Source organism: Meriones unguiculatus, chromosome 6 (assembly GCF_030254825.1).
Source record: "Meriones unguiculatus strain TT.TT164.6M chromosome 6, Bangor_MerUng_6.1, whole genome shotgun sequence".
Lineage (NCBI taxonomy): Eukaryota > Metazoa > Chordata > Mammalia > Rodentia > Muridae > Meriones > Meriones unguiculatus.
In genome coordinates this window covers 131,740,648-131,759,009 of record NC_083354.1, presented here as the reverse complement: position 1 = coordinate 131,759,009, position 18,362 = coordinate 131,740,648, and the positions used below count along the sequence as shown (strand labels likewise).

At 38.2% G+C, this 18,362-nt stretch overlaps 1 protein-coding gene across 1 annotated transcript in view; it reads right to left on the bottom strand.

Annotated features, from left to right (window-relative positions):
• The window catches only part of Cngb3 (cyclic nucleotide gated channel subunit beta 3), a 169,599-nt gene extending 152,182 nt beyond the window's left edge, over nucleotides 1-17,417 (bottom strand). Inside the window, exons 1-2 of the mRNA XM_060386160.1 lie at nucleotides 17,307-17,417; nucleotides 14,786-14,867 (exon numbers count right to left, since the gene is read on the bottom strand). Coding sequence (XP_060242143.1) covers nucleotides 14,786-14,867; nucleotides 17,307-17,417 — 193 coding nt within the window. The remainder of the gene's footprint in view (nucleotides 1-14,785; nucleotides 14,868-17,306) is intronic.
• Nucleotides 17,418-18,362: the final 945 nt, after the last annotated feature.

The window sequence follows — 18,362 nt, the reverse complement described above, 5'->3', positions numbered from 1 at the left end:
ACACATGCGCGCGTGCTCGCGAATACACACACACACACACACACACACACACACAGAGAGAGAGAGAGAGAGAGAGAGAGAGAGAGAGAGAGAACCACAAGCAAAAACAACAAAATTAATGTTAGAATGAAGGAGAAAAAGAAAGGGGATGTTGTTGAGTGGGTGGGGAGTTGGGCGGATCTGGGGGTAGTTAGGAGAGAGAAACCATTACCAGAATGTATTACATGAATTTTTAATAAAAAACATCTGTTTAGAGAAAAAATAAAAAGAACTGTTAGCACCTGAGTTACTATCTGTTGAATGAACCAATAGAGAAGAAGTCCCAGCACTTTTATTAGATGCATGAATGATATTTTACTTTTGCTCGATGAATGAACATTTGAATTGCTATAATGAGTACAAAGTTTTAAGAAGTGCACAACTAGTGACTTTCTTATCGCACCCAGGATTGTGGTTTTACTCAGCATGTGGCTCATTTATAGACTCTCAATTGCATCACATTCTTAGAATAAGTTCTCACATTGACTATGCTTAAAATTGTATTATATATTTGTATTTTGTCAAATGACAGGAAAGAAGATGGAAAAACATGACAACAAGATACACAAAATAGAAGCTTAATGTATCCTAAAATATTATTCTCAAAAGGAAAGTGCCGTGTTTGATATTCATAAATGTACAAGCAAAATACAAAATCTAGAGAAGCAAATATTAAAAATCTAAGGGTCTCAGCTTTGGTAAGAAAGACTCCACCCAGCAGGATATCAAAACATATGCTGAGATTCATAGCCAAACTTTTGGTAGAGTGCAGGGAATCTTATGAAAGAAGGGGGAGATAGAAAGACCTGGAGGGAGCAGGAGCTCCACAAAGAGAGCAAAAAAACCATAAAATCTGGGCACAGGGGTCTTTTCTGAGACTGATACTCCAACCAAGGACCATGCATGGAGATAACTTAGAACCCTTGCACAGATGTAGCCCATGGCAGTTCAGTGTCCAAGTGGGTTACATAGTAAGGGAACAGGGACTTACTCTGACATGAACTCAGTGGCTGGCTCTTTGATCACCTCCCCCTGAGAGGGAAGTATCCTTACCAGTCCTCAGAGGAAGACAAAGAAGCCAGTCCTGGTGAGACCTGATAAGCTAGGGTCAGATGGAAGGGGAGGAGGACCTCCCCTATCAGTGGACTCGGGGAGGGGCATAGGAGAAAAGGGAGGTAGGGTGGGATTAGGAGGGGATGGGGGGCTACAACTAGGATACAAAGTGAATAAACTGTAATTAAAAAAAAATACAAAAAGAATTCTGGAAACCAGTCCATTTAAGGGAATTTTTAAGAAACTAAGGATCTTTAGTTAAAGTGTGAGGTGACTAAGTGGTAAAGTGCTCATTGCCCAAGCATGAAGACCTGAGTTTAGATTTCAGCATTCATCTGGAAGTTATGGATGAAGTGTGTGTCTGTAGGCCCAGAGCTAGGGAGCTAGGGAGCTATGGGGCTGGATCAGAGACAACAAATTTCAGCACACACACACACACACACACACACACACAGCCACACAGCCACAGGTGAGGTTAGCACAATCACACATGTGCCTTCCCCGATCCCCAATATGGACATGTATGTGAGTCATTTCAAATTAATCGAGGGTATTTTACAAAGAGAAAGCATAGGTTCAATTTTTACAGAGGCAAAATATGCATCCATCCATGGATTTGCAAAGCGTTCTAGCAACGGCTCTGACAGCATTGCTTTTGGAGGCCACGTGCCTCCTGGGCTGGAGTTTTTCAGGGAGAAGCTGGACACTATGCTATAGGAGGTGGCCAGAGCTCTTAATCCTCTGCTCAGTCTTAAAGTGATGAAGTAATATAAAGACTTGGGATATTTCGTGAGTTTTGTTTTTAACTGTAGAACATATTGTTTTCCGAACACAAGATGAACCAATCAAGCATGAAGAAGGTGAGTGACTCTATCTAAGGCAGCTTTGGTAACATACAGATCACGGGATCTTATCTCAGTGCTACACCTGGCCTTTTTCTTGAGAGTAATTCGTCTAGAGAACATGTTTATGAGCAGATAGTAAGGAATGCTTGAGCTACTAGTACCAAAAATTGAATAAAGGGCTCTGATCCTTACATCACCAATTCTCTGGCTCATGCTGGGTAAATCGTTATTTTTTTTCTGTAACAGTTTCTTCATCCATAAAATGAGAAGTTTTTTTTTTTTTTGTTTTGTTTTGGTTTTTTTTTTTTTTTGTCTTGGGGATTTCTGTGAGGATTAGATAAAGACTCCATTTGAGAAATATTCCATATAAACACAAAATGTTCTACCAGTCAGAGTGAATAATTGCCTTCAAAAAGTTCATATTAACTTTTTCAAGTCTGCTTAGCAATTTTATATGTGGATCATATGCGAGCTCCCATTTACTTAATACTGTCTTAGCGTTAGGAAAACATAATGTAATTTCTTACGAGTAAGCTGCATTCCTTAGTAATAAAAATGCAAAAAGCAATTTAATTGAATTTCAAGTGTATTTAAGTCATGTAAAGTGTAAAAAAATGATATGATAAGAAAAAAAAAAAAACCAGCACACCCATGTTGGTTAGGCTCTCTTTAGTTTCCATACTTTGTAATAACTTAATTTGGAGTGTGGTCTTCTACTGGCTATGTACAGCAAGGTGTGCTTTCCAAGCATAATCTCTCCTTCCTTGTCACAAGCAAGAATGCTCACAGATGGTGCACGTGGCTGGACACTTGACTTAAAGAGTGTGGCCTGTCCCAGCCAGTGGTGATGTCTGTGGTGGTGTGAAGAGCTCTGTATTATCTAAAGCTGAGAGGACTCTCACTGCTGTTTGGGCTTGGAGATCAGTGAGAGACCTGTAGTAGGAGCGGGTGGAGGAAACTGCTTGCTGACTAGAAATGGAGCCAGGGCACCGTGAGGGAGGGGCCAAGGCCCAGTCAGCTCCTTGTGCAGCTGGCTACTCTAATGGTCTCCTCAGTCCCACTTATCAGTTTCTCACGGTGACCTCCTGACGCTGGGATGCCCTGACCTTTCCTCTGTCCCTTTCCAAATAAACACAGGAAATTCTCATCATTTAAAACTAGAAAATTAAACTCTTTTTTTTTTTCTATTTGCAGAATTTTCACATGCCAACTTAGCTTTACTGTTTCTCAATTGTTTTGTTTATCGTTGCATCTGGTGCCATTTTGAAAGCGTGCTTCACTTCTGTAAATGGAACTGTTTACTATGCAAGACAGGATTTTGCGTGGATGAAGCAGACATGCTGGAATAGTTTGAGTAAAAATTTGTAAGTTAAACTATAGTTAAATACTATTGTTGATGAGTAGAGTTGAGGTGGGCATATTACTAAAATTAGCCATAATGTCCACCATGGGCTCCAGGCAAACTGGTCTTACATAGAAGCTTCTTTTTACAGAGAAGCTTTTCTGACATCTTAATGTAGTCTCTTTATTTTCATGTTACTCACAGGTAAAATTAAGTTTTATGTGTTAATTATTACTTCCAAGACTGAAGATTGATTTCTTTCTTTTAAACTTATCTTATTAAATTATTCAATTAATATTCTTTATTAAAATAGATTCATTTCTCACATAGTATACTTGATTATGGCTTCCCTTTTTCTAATATTCCTAGTCGTGTTCTGTTCTATTCTATTCTATTTATTCTGTTCTATTCTATTCTATTCTTAGCCCTTAGAAGCTTGTTTATTTTCTGAGAAACAGAAAAGGAATAGATCTGGATGGCGGGGGGGGGGGGAGGTAAAAAAAAACTGGGAAGAATATAGGGAGGGAAATTGTAGTCAGAATATATTATGTGAGGAAAAATATTTTCAATAAATGGAAAAAAGTAAAGCAAAATAAATTGTTAATAAATTGTATTTCACAGGAAAAACAAAACAAAGCAAAACAAAACACAACAGTCAGGGTGGGCATTCTTAGCAAAGAGTCAGGGAAAAGTAAGAGGGTTAAATGAAAACATTGCTAGACTCAGAATTTTGTCTATAAACATTAGTTTTCCCTTATTTGAATAACACCAAGAATCTACCATTGGCTTGGTTAGAGCTCACTGTATTATATTTTGTGCTAAATTGACCAAAAGTGTAGAATTTTGTCTCTGTGATTAAGAAAGAAAAGAAACATTTAAGCCTTAAAACCTTAGCATTGGAGCCAGGTGTGCTGGTGCCCCTCTGGGAGGCAGAGGCAGGTGAATCTTTGTGAGTCTGCAGAGTGAGTTTCAGGATAGCCGCAGTCACACAGAGAATCCTTGTTTTAAGAAAAAAAACACAAAACAAAACAACAACAACAAAAGAACCTAAGCCAAACCAAAAATCCTTAGTACTGGCATTGTTTTTTTTTTTGTTGTTGTTCTTTTTTTCCCCTTATAGGATTTTTTTTTTCTGTATTTTCTTCCTTTTGGGATTTTTTTGCTTGTAGAAGTTTTTTGTTTGTTTGTTTTAAATAAATGTGTGTTTGTGTTTATATACATTTTTGGTTTTTTTGCTTGTTCATTTAAAAAAAGTTTTTTATTTTCCTGTTTGTTTTCTGAAAATAGGAAAAAGCAGGCATGGAATTGGAAGAGTGGGGAGGTGGGGAGGATCTGGGAGTAGATGAGAGAGAATCATAACATACTGAATGAAAATGACTTCATCTTCAATAAAAATAAAATTTAAAAAAATTAAGGTTTTCCTTCCACTGCCGGCTCCCAGCTGTCAGCTGCACACCCACACGTTTTACCTCAGACGTGGCTGTGAATCTCATTTGTCTTTCAGCCAGTTGCAGAATAAGTTGCCCTGCTCTCTTCTATCTCCTATGATCTTCCCCCACTTCCCAGAGCCATCTCTGAGCCCACAGGCCTAACTCCCTCTCCTATCAAATCTCCTATGGTTCCTCCTCCCATGGCCTTCTCTGCCCCCACAGGCCTGACTTCAGACCTCTCAGCTTGTTTATATGCCACCTGTGACTGGTAGAAAGCTTCTTTCCTCTTCCTTTATTTTTTGTCCACATACTGCCAGCTCTATACCCACAGCTGTCTTTCCAGACCTGAGGTTTGGGAGCTATATTTGCCTGGTCCAATTAAATAGCATCTGCCCTATTTCCAGTCATCCAGCTCCTGCACGCGCCCAGTCTAAGGCAGGACAGATTCTCCTGTCAAATGTACAACCAAAGAAAGATAGCCTAGGTCAAATCATAAAAGTGAAAGCAACATGAATGGCCAAGACTGCATTTTCCTATCAAACTCACTAGTTTGATAGACATGTTCTATATGACCTAGATGAACTCAAAAGCACAAAATGTAAAAGAATGATAATAAATTTTATTAAAGAATTCAAGAAATTTAAAGGACACATTAACAAATACTTCATCAAACTCCAAGAGGCTAACAATTAATGATTGCTGAGTTATATCCAAGAAAGTACAAATATGTGAATGAATAAAATGACTAAGCTAATTTTTAGAATGCAATAATCAAGAACTAAATAATATCTGAAATGCATTTTCTACAATAATGAGATAGAAATATTGAAGAGAATACACATTGAAATGAAAATGGAATCAAAACCAAACCAAACCAAATGAGAAACCTCACCATGCTTATTTAAAAAACCCAGGGGGAATCTTACAAGAAGAATGAACCAAGCACAAGACAAAATGTCAGGATATCATAGATAAAAACAGAAGATCCAGACCAAATAAGCAAAGAATATGAAAACTTTAAAAAAGCACAAGAAAGGAATATGTAGGACAGGAGAGATAACATCAAAAGAACAAATGTAGAGATGAAGGAGAAGACTCCAGGACAATGGCATAGACATTGAAGAAAAATTTTCCTAAATAAAAAATTATATACTCATACACATACAGAATCCTAAGTAGAGAAGACCAGAAAAGAAACTCCCCAAGACTTAAAACACTAAATATTCAGAACAAAAAAATATTGAAAGCTGCAAGAGAAAAAAACACAATAACATATAAAGGAAAACCTACCAGAACACCACCTGACTTCTCCTTGGAAACCTTATAAGCCGCAAGAGCCCAGAGCAATGCACTCCACGTTCTAAAAGACCAGGGTGACAACCTAGACTACTGTCCCCAGCCATACAATACTGAACTGCCATCATTGAATGAAAAAAGAAAAACTTCATGATCAAACAGCTTAAAATGTTCACAGAAAAACCAAACCAAGGCAAAAACCAAACCTCTAATAACAAATCAAAAGCAGCAAAACATTAAACAGAGTACAGGAAACAATACTTTGAACGTAAGAGAGGAATAAGCACAGCCAGGAGACTCTAGAAAGAAAATAAACAAAACTATAGAAAAAATAATATTAATTAATGAAATTAGAATCGTAACTATGGCTCTGAAAAAATATTAACTGTAAGTGGACCAGAGACCTCAATTTGAAACCTGAAATTTTAAAACTTCTAGGAAAACCATAGGCAGTACTTCACAATATAAAGATTTAGACAAGGACTTTCTGAATAGGAGTCTATTTGCCCAGCACTATGCTGACAAAGCTTCTGTATAGCTAAGGAAACAATTAGTTCAGTGATGAAGAGACCCACAAAATTATTATTTTAATTTTATATTATATTTTAATAATATATTGCATTATTATTATAATTAATATAATATATTATTACTATAATCATTCAGAATATGCAAACACTGAAAATAAAGTCAAGGAAACAAATGGCCCAATTAAAAAAATGAGCTGGGGAAGCTAAACAAAGTTCTCAAAAGAAGAAGTAAAAACGGCTAATAGATATTCAAGAAGTGTTGATCATCTTTAGCGATTAAAAAAATTCAAATTAAAACAACTCTGAGATTTCATCTCTCCAGTCAGAATGACTAGGATCATCAACAACAACAACAACATAACTGACAAGTGAGGGTAGTTGTGGAGAGAGGTGAACCCACACTTGGTGTAGGTGGTAATGCAAACAGCTGCCATTTACTCTGGAAATCACTCTGGAAATTTCTCAAAAAACTAAAAGTAAATCTACCATATGACCCAGTTATACCTCTCCCCGGTATATTTCCAAATGATTCAGCACCCACAGATTCTGGCTCAGTAGTGTTAATTGCTGCCTTCTTCACAGTATCTAGAAAACAGAAGCCACTGAAATGACCTACAGATGTGAGTGGACAACATGGAGTAAGCACAGAAGAAAGGAAAATATAAAGGGATGTGGTGGTGGGGTTGAGAAGAGGATACAAAGATATAGGTGATATGAAGAGGAGAAGCAGAAAAAGAGGGAGGAGGGTTCTAACTGGGTCAGGCAAAGGAGGTCAATACAGATGGAGAAGGAGGAAGAAGAAAAATAACACCAAAGTTGCTTAACACCTCCTGGAGCCATATTTTGTATTTTACAGACATAAGTGAAATTATGCCATTTGGGCTGACAATGTTACCCACAAAACTATAGAAAAACAACACTCCCAGAACCAGGAATGAGAAGTCCAAAAGACTTCCAAAACAATATGGACTATTATTGTCACCCTTGAATGCCTCTCAGAGGTTGAAGGTCAACCCCCATTGCTGAAGCCATCACACTTGGATGATTTGAATTGGAGTTAACCTGTAAGCCTCTTCCTTATATTCTAGATTTCATAGTACTTCCATAGAAAGTACTGTGCAAGCCGCCAAGGGAGTGAAACAATAATAGTGCTACCCAGCTGTGACAACTATGAACTACCACAATGACCAGCATGGCAAGACATTCATAAACGTTCCATAGTGGCACCTGCATTTGGTGATAACCAACAGCTGTCTAAGAGAACTTAAGGTTTAGTCAACAGGAGTGAAATCAGTCCTGGATCTAGGAACCTAGCCAGCTTCTAGGGGTAATGAGGTCATGGAATGTAAATGAGAATGTACTCCCATTACTTTGCTAAGTCAGCCTAATTCCTTACTATATTCTAAATCTTATGTCTACAGATAAGTGTAACAATTACCCCTCATCAAGAAACTTCTATGTACAGCAAGTTGATAGAAGTCTACTTTTCTCCTACTACAGAATATCACAATTGGACAAGTTACAAAAGTCATTGGATCTTGTGGCATTCAGCACCAGCAGATACTCTGCAGCACAACTCTTGCGTCTATGGCTTAAGGGGACATTCCAGAAGAAGGACAGAAATAGTGTAAGATCGTTAGTACCAAGAAGTCTGCTGTGAGACTGTTTCCTCTAGAAATGGACACATAAACAAGACCTGAACAATTACAATGTCAACAGGCGTGCTTATGCAGAACGGGGGAAATGTCACAGGATCCGACCCATGGTCAAAATGTTCAGGCAACAGTGAATGCAGAAAGAGGAAGAATTAACCTCTTCCAGGAGTAAGCCCCCCCCCCCCCAATTTGGTTGTCCAATAGAAACCATCAGCCCTGAAACTACAAAAATGAACTCAGCAGGTTATATTTATATATTTGTGTATGTGTTTGTATGTATCAACACACATACATGTATATAACAATAATAATTAAAGAAAAGTCTATTAATTTGTGAATAGGGAGAATAAGGAGGGTTTGAAGGGAAGAAAAGGAATGGGAAAAGTGATGTCTTAATTAAAAGTGGAAGATAGTTATAAATTGGCATTAAAAATCAAGACATTTCATGTTAAAATTTATCTTCATAGAGAAGTTGAAGCATATGTCAGCACTTGACTCCCCAGCCCCAGTGCTGCACGTGGCAAGAATGAGGGGCATTCCCTGTGTACACAGGACTTCTACTATCCAACAAGCATCTTTCATTGGTTTTCCATCATTGTGAGAATAAATCAGCCACGATGCAAAGTGATGAGGGTAGAATACCTACTTTAATTCTCATTCACAACCAGCTGACAATGATAGCCTCCTTATTTTTCAACATGAGCAAACAGACTCAAAGATATTAAATATCTTCACTTGGGATCTAGAAAGCAGCACACTTGTGATTTAGACTTAGGAGTGTCAGCCCCTGAACTGCTCTTTGTAATAAAAGTCCCTTACTTTTCACAATGGTTGTAATAAACTTGGTTTTGCTTTTTTAATTCTTCCCTTTTCTATTCAAAATGGAATGCTTCATTAGATTTTTGTAGGCATTATATTTCTATGTATGCAGTAGCAACCACCACAAATTCAATGACTTTGAAAAACAAAACAAAGTTTCTTTCTTTTCTTTCTTTCTTTCTTTCTTTCTTTCTTTCTTTCTTTCTTTCTTTCTTTCTTTCTTTCTTTCTTTCTTTCTTCTAGAATTCAAAAGTCTAAAAAATGTTTGAAAGGATAGGTTGTTTGGGACTTGGGGGACCTCCAGGAGAGACTAACTTTTTTTTTTCATTTTCCCCCTAGTCTAGATGCTATAACAATTCCTCTGTGTCCTTTCCTCTGCTTCCGGAATTTATCTATCCAACCTGTTTTCATTGTCCCATCTCTTTCTTCTGTATTTGTCCCTCTCACTGTTCTCTCACAATGACTTCTTGGTTATATTGGGGATATCAGATTAGCAAAGATAATTTTTCCATTTCAAATACTTTAACAACAAAATTCAAGGCATAAAACTAGATTAATAAGCTCAGGGGATTATGAAGTTATGATCTTTGAGTATCCATTACCCAATCTACCACATTGTACCTATTATAAGTACATTATTTTAATCTATTTCCACATAAGAAGTTTCCATTAAAGCATATACAAAATAAATAATAATTATAAATCATTATTAGACAAGACACATACATATTTTATGGATTCTGATTTTTTTTTTTTCAATGCAGTTTATTCAGGAACCTTGAACAATCATCTGACCCCGGGGGAAGCCAGCCCACAGCTTAAAATAGCCTCTGGGTAGCCAACCTCAGCGTGCCACATGGGCAATGCAGATAGGTCCACATACACGGAAGCAAGCCAGATCCTCAGCCTTAGCCAAATGTGGAGTTGTTTGTGACAGAGAGCACTCACCATCAGGAAGGTGGAAGGCGGAAACCAGCTCCATCTTTAAGGCGCGGCATTATGCCACTCTCTACAGTTCCCCCTTTTTGTTTTAGACGCATCAGGCAAGAGTAGAGGTCTGATCTCTGATATTAGAAATAAATTGGGACTTTGTACCAATGTTCATTTAGGTGTCATCCACCCAAAGAGCATCAGACCTGTCTGATACCTTTTTCTCAGAGGCGGGACCTGGGGCATCAACCCGCATGCAATCAGACATGCTCTTCTCTGGGTCGAAAGCGGCTGACCGTGAATGCAGTGCTTAGCCTCGCATCCTGAGCGTAACATTTTAGCTCCCATGCTTGGGGAGACTGTCATTTAATATAAGTTAAGTACAAGCCTAAAAAGACATTTGTACTCAAGAAAGGACATTAGTAAGCTATATTTATTTGCTTCCAAAATCTGTCACATTCTTTATTTTCTTAGTAGAACCATGTTCTGCTGATGATAAGAATTCTAAAATCAGAAATCAGCACCTGCAGATTTTGTGACATTGCACCTGTGTGTTTTGAGTGAAGAAAATAAAAATATCAACAGTCTATCATCACATGCCATCTTTAAACACTAATAATTTCACCTTTTAAAGACAGACTGCCTTAAATACAACTCAGTCCTAATTGAAAACTTCGAAGCTCTGCTCAGTTTGTATGTTTAACGGAAACAGTTTTCCTCAGTTAAACAGCTTCTCTGTTGAGGAAAACTCCACCGAAGAGTTTTATTACAGCTGTGAAAGGTTTCTCCTTATAAATACACATATACAAGGATAAGGTTAGTCTTATCTTAAAGTGGCAATTCTTAGTTGCATGTTACTAAGAATGTGGTTTTTTTTTTCCTTGCGTGTGTGAAGCGCTCTAATTTGAAATCTATACCCTCAAAGAACGCATTATAAAACAAGTATCGTTTCAGTCATCTTGGTAATCCTGTAGTGTAGCCTTTATTTTCTTGCCTTCCTTTGGCTCTTAGAGATTTGGAGTATTTCTTCTTTCCTCTGTATAGCTGCTTGTTAATCCCATTTCTGTTTTGTATTATTATCTGCAGAAGACTCTTTCTGTGTGTCTCTCTCCATCTCTCCGTCTCTCTGCGCCCTCTCTTTCTATCTCCCTCTCTCTTCCTCTTTATTATGTTTTGAGGTAAAATTTTATTAAAATCTTTATATCTAAAAAAAAATCTTTATATCTGATCAAAAACATTAAGCCAAATACATTTTCTTCCCTGCTATCTCATAATTTTGTTAAAGAAAGGATAGTTAAGTGACTTTTTCTCCTGTAGAGTCCCATGCTGTTTATTGCTCTTGATTCTTTATTCCAGATAGACAGTAGGATATTTTTTTTGCTCTGGAAAGGCCTTACAATAAATCACAAGATTATAATTATGTTCTGACAAATGAAGCCTACATGTTTTTTAAAAATTTTGTGTATTGAAGGGGCTGATGAAATATACTGATGGTTAAAGTGGTTGTTGAGCAAGCACAGGAAACTGATTTTGGATCTTCACCTTCCACATAGAATTTGGCATGTTTCCATCTGTGGACCGTCACTGTACAGGAGGAGGATTAGCAGGGACAAACAGATTTCTGGACCAGCGAGTCTAGAAGAACCCATGATCTTCCCATTCGGTGTGATACCTCATCTCAGTACACAGGGTGGGAAGAACTTGAAGAAGATACCTCTGGCCTCTAGGTGTGTGCACACACACATCCATGGACATCTTCAGCCGTCATGCACACCCACCCACACATACACACACAACATGTCTACAACACACATGCATTTCCAGTTACTGAATACTGATGTTCAATTAGTTAGAGAAAAAGCAAGAATGGCCCATATAGGCAGTCCAAACTAGACTTCATGGGTTATAAAATGGTGTGAAGATGAGAAGGGGCTGTGTTGGGGGAATAAGAGGAAATTAGAAGGGGGAATTAAGCTTATATGATCATATTTCGGTGCATGTATGTGTAAGAATGAAAAGAAAAACACAACGGTCATCTTGTGTAATGGACCAGCCTGTAGAATAACTCCTGCATAAGCAGAAGACTTTGAGTTTGATCCCAGAATTCGAGGTGGAAGGAGAGAATTGACTATTGAAAGTTACCTGCTATCCTCCATACACAAACAGTAGATATGTGCCCCTTTTGAAATAGTGAGACCAAGTCTTCTCTGTTTTAACTGTATCTTCTGGAATATGATTCTTACACTTGATGGCAGTTTTCTATGTGAAATTTTACTTAGCATGAAGCCTTCTTCTTTTATCGATGCATAATCTAGGCATTTGAATCAGACAGGCTAAGAGAACTGACTGTATATTGCATTCGATAGGCATATATAACTTCTTGTGGAATGCTTCCCCTGCCTTGCCTTCAGGTAAGTAATGTCATCTGTTATTCCTGTTTTCTTGGCTGGGATGTAAACCCAGAAGGAAGTTAGTGATGGAAATACCTCATTTGCTTAAAAAAAAAAACAAAACACACACACACACACACAAAACATTCTTTATATTCTGAGTTGAACAGTGAAAGAAAAACAAGAAATGTTCTTGAAAAATAAGTAAGTAAATAAGTATGTTCAGGAATCTAGAAATATTTCCTTCTTATTTTTGAAAAATATGCAATGAAAGTAAATAGAGAGAAGAATGTAAAAACATAAAAATATAATAACGATCTAGTACAAAAGATGCAGTATCTTTACAATGTTATTCTTCTGGCTGGGCACATCTTATTTCATTTCAATTACTTGTGTCTATTGAATATCTATCTTCTGGGTTGAGTTATTTTTTTCCACATAGGTTCTTTCAGATTCTATTGTAGAAGATTATCAATACACACAGAATTGGGGCCATGTTTCAGAGTAATATTTCAGACTGCAACAGCATTCATTGATAGGAATGTATTTACTTACAACTTTTTTTTTTTAATTTTTTTTGTTTAAATTAACTTTTCTCCCTTATTGCCAAGGACAGAACCCAGTGAACTGTACCTGTTAAGTCCTGTGCTACTCACCCTTTTTTTCTTTCTTTCTTTCTTTCTTTCTTTCTTTCTTTCTTTCTTTCTTTCTTTTTTTTTTTCAGCCTTGACTGTGATTTTTATGTATTTATTTTATCCTCTTTTGAGATAGGAAGTTTAGGCTAATAGAAACTGAACATATTTCACTTCAAATATTTGGTTTAATACAAATCATAATAAAGATTGTTGGATAGATAGAAAATAAAACTTTTTTTGCTTTTATGTAAAAACTGTGCTGTTATATTAAAAAGTGCCATATTCTGCTCTAATGATTCCCTGGCCACTGTTTTTTCTTGATTATAATGTAGCTTTCATACACGGAGAAGTGGGAGAGATGTGTTGGCAAGAGGGCTAAGAACAGAATGCAGTGGTGCTATAAAGCCAACTGAAGGCATTTATGTTTGTCCTAAGGCAGTACTGAGGCATTCACAACTCTTGATCTGAGGTGTGTGGTCAAAGCGGTAGTTACAGGGAAGCAATATGCCCCATAGTATTTGCGCTTGAGGGAAAATGAGAGAAATTGAGTGAAACAGACTCCTAAACAGAAAATGTCACTTAGTGCCTGAGCAGAGAGTATGAAATACTTAACTAATAAAATCCTGGCTCAGGGTGCTGTTGCAGAGATTGCGTGGAAGCTAGCAAGTTTCTGTGGTATTACCGAAGTTGATGAGGTACAGACATTATGGCACTTACGGTAGAGAAATAAATAAGGAGTGAAGTTTTGAGTTTACTCCCCAAACACGATAGTAGCAAAGACAACAAAGAGAGGAGAAAATGAGGAAGAGGAGGAGGAAAAGTAGTAGAAGAAGAAATAAGTTGTTTTAATCATAATACTTTTGCAAAACATGCAGGTATATTTGCAGTGCCAGTTGGAAGTACTGGATTGAGGTTCCCAAAAGTGACTGTCCTGATACAGATTTGGAATTATCCACGCAGAACTGAGTGTGCAGCCTAAGGCAGATGAGCCTTCCAGCTTGGAGAGTACAGAGCAGAGGGGTGATGATGCTTAAAAACACACACTGCCACGTCTGCTTTGTTATCGTAAAAGCTCATCGCCGCCTGAGTTTCCGCTGCTCATGAGGGGTTCCCTCATGACTGGTTTGATTTTATTTTTTTCTGTAACATAACTTCTTCATGAACAAAGATTTGGATCCTGTTGTATACCTCCTAACCTCAAAGGCCATGGAATGGTACCCAGCGCATGGTAGGTCATCAAAAAATAGCTAGTGAGGGTCCAGGAATGTGACCAGGCAGGTAAAGCACTGCTGTGAAAGGTGAAGACTGCGGTTCTGAATCCCAGGACCTATGTAAAAGCTGAGCGTGCTGGTATAAGCCTGTAATCCCAGGCACAGGGGACAGAGATGGCTACATTGCTAGGGCTTGCTGTCCATCAGCTTAGTTAAAAGTGTTGAGTTACAGGTTCAGTGAAGGACCCAACCTCAAAGAGCAAAATGGAGAGCAATTGAGTAAGACACCTGATGGCCACCCCTGGCCTCCATATACACCAGAACAGTCAAGTGCAGTTGAGCAAACACATGTCACACACACACACACACACACACACGAATGCATGAACAAACATGTGTATACCTTCCCCAAGACACAGTAGCTAATGAGTGTACTGAATGTGTAAATAAGTGACTGAATGAAGAAATGATATTTTCACAAATAATTCCGTTCTTTAAACTTTCTATGACTTTAGTTAATTTGGTTGGACGAGGACAAATATTTCATCAAATTATACATTTTAGGCAAAGACATATTTTACTCCATCCCCTCCATTGGTAGCATTCTGACCTTGTTCTTTGGTGTGTGATTTTTCAAACATGACTGGTATCCTTCTGGTCCTCAGAGATTCTTTTCCACTTTTGTTGTCTCCCTTTGATAAAAAAGATAGAGATTGTGGTTACTTCAAGTAAATTTCAATGCAAAATGTCACTGTTCTCACTCAGTTGTTGATGTGATTATTAAAACTGAACAAACCATGATTTTCTAAAAATGACTCTTCCTGTACCAAATAGATATTCTTGACCTTACTAGTGAATAACTTACTATTAATTCAGCTTCAACTGTCTTCCTCCCACAATTCACAAAACATTTTTGTCCATGTTTCCCTGCCTCATGGGCCTCCCAACTTGGGCCTTCACAGTACACCAACACTTGCCCATCAGGCTCCTTAGTTTCAAGCAATGAGGAGGAGTGGTTTTGTCCCATCATTACTAACTTTGCTCTCTTCGTGAATTTGTTTTTCTCTGCAAATCAGCATTCTGCTAATCTTTCCCTTGACGTGGAGTTATGTCACACTGGATATGAGCAGTACCTGAGGACGTTCGTCGTGGCGTGCACTGACACAAAACAAAGATTACAGTGCAGAAAGAGGGGACCAAAAGCATGAAAAAATAGGAGGGGAGATAGTTGCTAAAATGTTTGGTGCCCAAGCATGAGGACCTGCCACAAAAAGCCAGGTGTGGTAGCAGCCATAGGTAATCTAATGCTGGGGATGCATCACACCTGATCCTTCTGGGAGAGCCGCCAAGCAGAGGTAGGGGACCTTACATCTTAGTATGTGATGGGCAGCTCCTCCACCTTCCATCCACCCACATGTATATTCATAAACATACATCTGAGTACACACCTCCCTCTGCCACCACCCCCCCCAAAGAAAATCTAGGTGGTGAGAAAATACCTGTAGAGAATAGAAATGGTGCTTGAATTTTTAAGGTTTTTTTTTTGTTTTTTGTTTTAATTGTGATTATTACTATTATTTTGCAGTAGAAAGGAAGGGAAATAAATAAAAAAAGAGGAAGTAGATCTTGATTTTACAAATGCAGATGGATGATAGACACAAAACAAAATCTCAAGATGTGTCTGTGTGGGGGTGGAAGATGACAGCAGAGGTATTTCTGTGGTGGAGAATGAGAAGAGTTGAGGAAGCAGCTAGGCACAAGAACTGTGAGTATCCTGTGTGCTGTAATGTGGGGTCTTTGACATTATTTGTGAGGACTGAAGACTAATTTTGTCAGACAACTTCATGTAAGACTCACAGCAACTACATGTATTAGCAAGATTGCTGTTATTTTCTATCAAATATGGAGCAGCTTGTATGGCCAATCACCTGCAAACAGCTAGAGAGGAGTTGAGACAATCTAGGAACAGTAACAAGTTAGGCCACACAACTGCTTTCGCATCATGGTTAGATGCTATCTGTAAAAATTTCCACTATAGTCCTTATATATAGCATAAATATAGACTTATATAAACAATGTTGTATTCATAAGTAAAGTGTGTTTGTATTGGGTGATGCTGTATTTCTGGAGTTATTAGTTGTGATAATCAGTAATTTCAGAAGAACTTTTTGATTGACCCTTCAAGGGTACTTTAAAAAGCACAATATAGTTTGAGTTGTTTTTACTTCTAGATATTTCCTTATAGGACTCAAACTATCTTTATTTATTTATATGCCATTGAAAAAGGTTGTATTTTATGGGTGAAAATAGCATATTAACATTTTATGATTGTTAGCATATTTTAATAGAAAACTTTAAAAAAATGTCCTGTTTTACCTATTCACCACATGTACTTAGAAAGGACAGATGTAAAGCATTCCCAGACATGACCGCTAAGATTCTTTGGTGCCAGCAGGACTCATGATTAACACCCCAGAATCACAGCTACCATATGTCACTGGCTGTCCTCAAGAGCTGCTCTGCCTGGGCATTGTCTATTCTTTCCTCCAGCCTTGCTGCTTCAGGGGGAGATGGCTCTTAAAAAGCACCTGTTCTTTCTGCTTTCTCTCTTAAGTCCTTCGGCCTGAGGACAGCTCGTTTGGAAAGGCTGACCCATAGCTCCTCTCATCTGTCACCACCCTGGCTGACTGGCGATGAGGTTTCTCCATAATGGTGTATTGGAATGGGGGCTAGTACAGCTCCAGCCATGTTCTGCTGTGTGTTAGCAGTGTTAGAGCAGGCTTCTGTCTCATAGGCTGCTTGGGAAGTGCTCAGAACCCTTCCCAGCACAGAGTTAGTGCTGAAAACTTTCATGTTCTTTAAGAGAGGGATCTAATAGCTATTTCCATGTAACCTGTGGGAAAACAATTAGCAACAAAGTCTTCCTTGTCCAAATATAATCTCCTAATCATTATTATCCTACTTTTAAATACGAATATACAGAATATAAAGATTACTAAAAACGTGGATTAGACAGTTCCCAAACTAGGAGTAGAGCTGCCGAGTGATCTTCCATATGTCAGCATCTATTAGCACTTATTAGCAGAGAAAGGAAGGGAACCAAGACTGAAGGAGGAACACGGAGAACATACCTGTGCTGTGGATGGCTGAGCCTCCCTGCTCAGGTGAGGGCAGGGTGTCTGCTCCTTCGCCCCTTCCATGGGCTTCACTTTGTTGAATTTGATTGTCAGTGGTTTAAGCATCTTCTCTGAGGCAGTTCTGAAAGACCTCTGATTTTATGACTCTGTGTCTTGAAGTGGAGAGATGTGCTTTGTTTTTCTTTCCAGTAGTAGACAAGCCAATTAGTTGTTTAATCGGGATTTTGTGCTAGTTAATTCCTACAGGCGACTCCCTAGCTAGAAAGGGCTTTGGCTTAAAAGCAGCAAACTACTTCTGCTTGGGTGATTTGCACTCTGTTTATGAACCTTTGAGAATCAAATTGCCCCTGTGAATAATTTAAGATGAGAGGATTACACAAGTTGATTAGACTTGTTTAAATATGATCACACTGCCCCTTGACTTGTTTTCTTCCTTTCTGATTGCTCACCTTCCTATCTGTACCTAATTTTAAACAAAGGAATATATGCAAATGATTAACAAAGGAAACATGCATCAAGGTTCTAACTTAAAGCCAATACTTTGTTTTACCGAAGTGCCCATCTCAAGTGATGAAACATGACATTATTATTTAAACCAACCTTGTCTGCTCATCCAGAATATGATTTTCTACCATACTGGCTGGAAACCTCATGTAATCTAGACTTTGTTTGTATGTAGACTGAGGTCTTTGAGAGTCACAAGTCAGTGGTTCAGAATTGTTAGAGGAGACAATGCAGCCACTCCTGATGAGACCTAATAGGCTAGGGTCAGAAGGAAGGGGAGGAGAACCTCCCCTATCAGGGGAGGGACATGGGAGGAGATGAAAGAGGGAGGGTGGAATTGGGAGGGAATGAGGGAGGGGGCCACAGCCAGGATACAAAGTGAATAAATTGTAATAAATAAAAAATTAAAAAAAAAGAATTGTTAGAGAAATGTTCTCTACGCAGAGCCCAAATTTCTTTGATGTCCTGTGCTATTGTTTTTTTGGGAGTATTAGGTTATAAACTTGTATAAGTATTTGTTTTTTGAAGCTAGCACTGGTGTGTGTG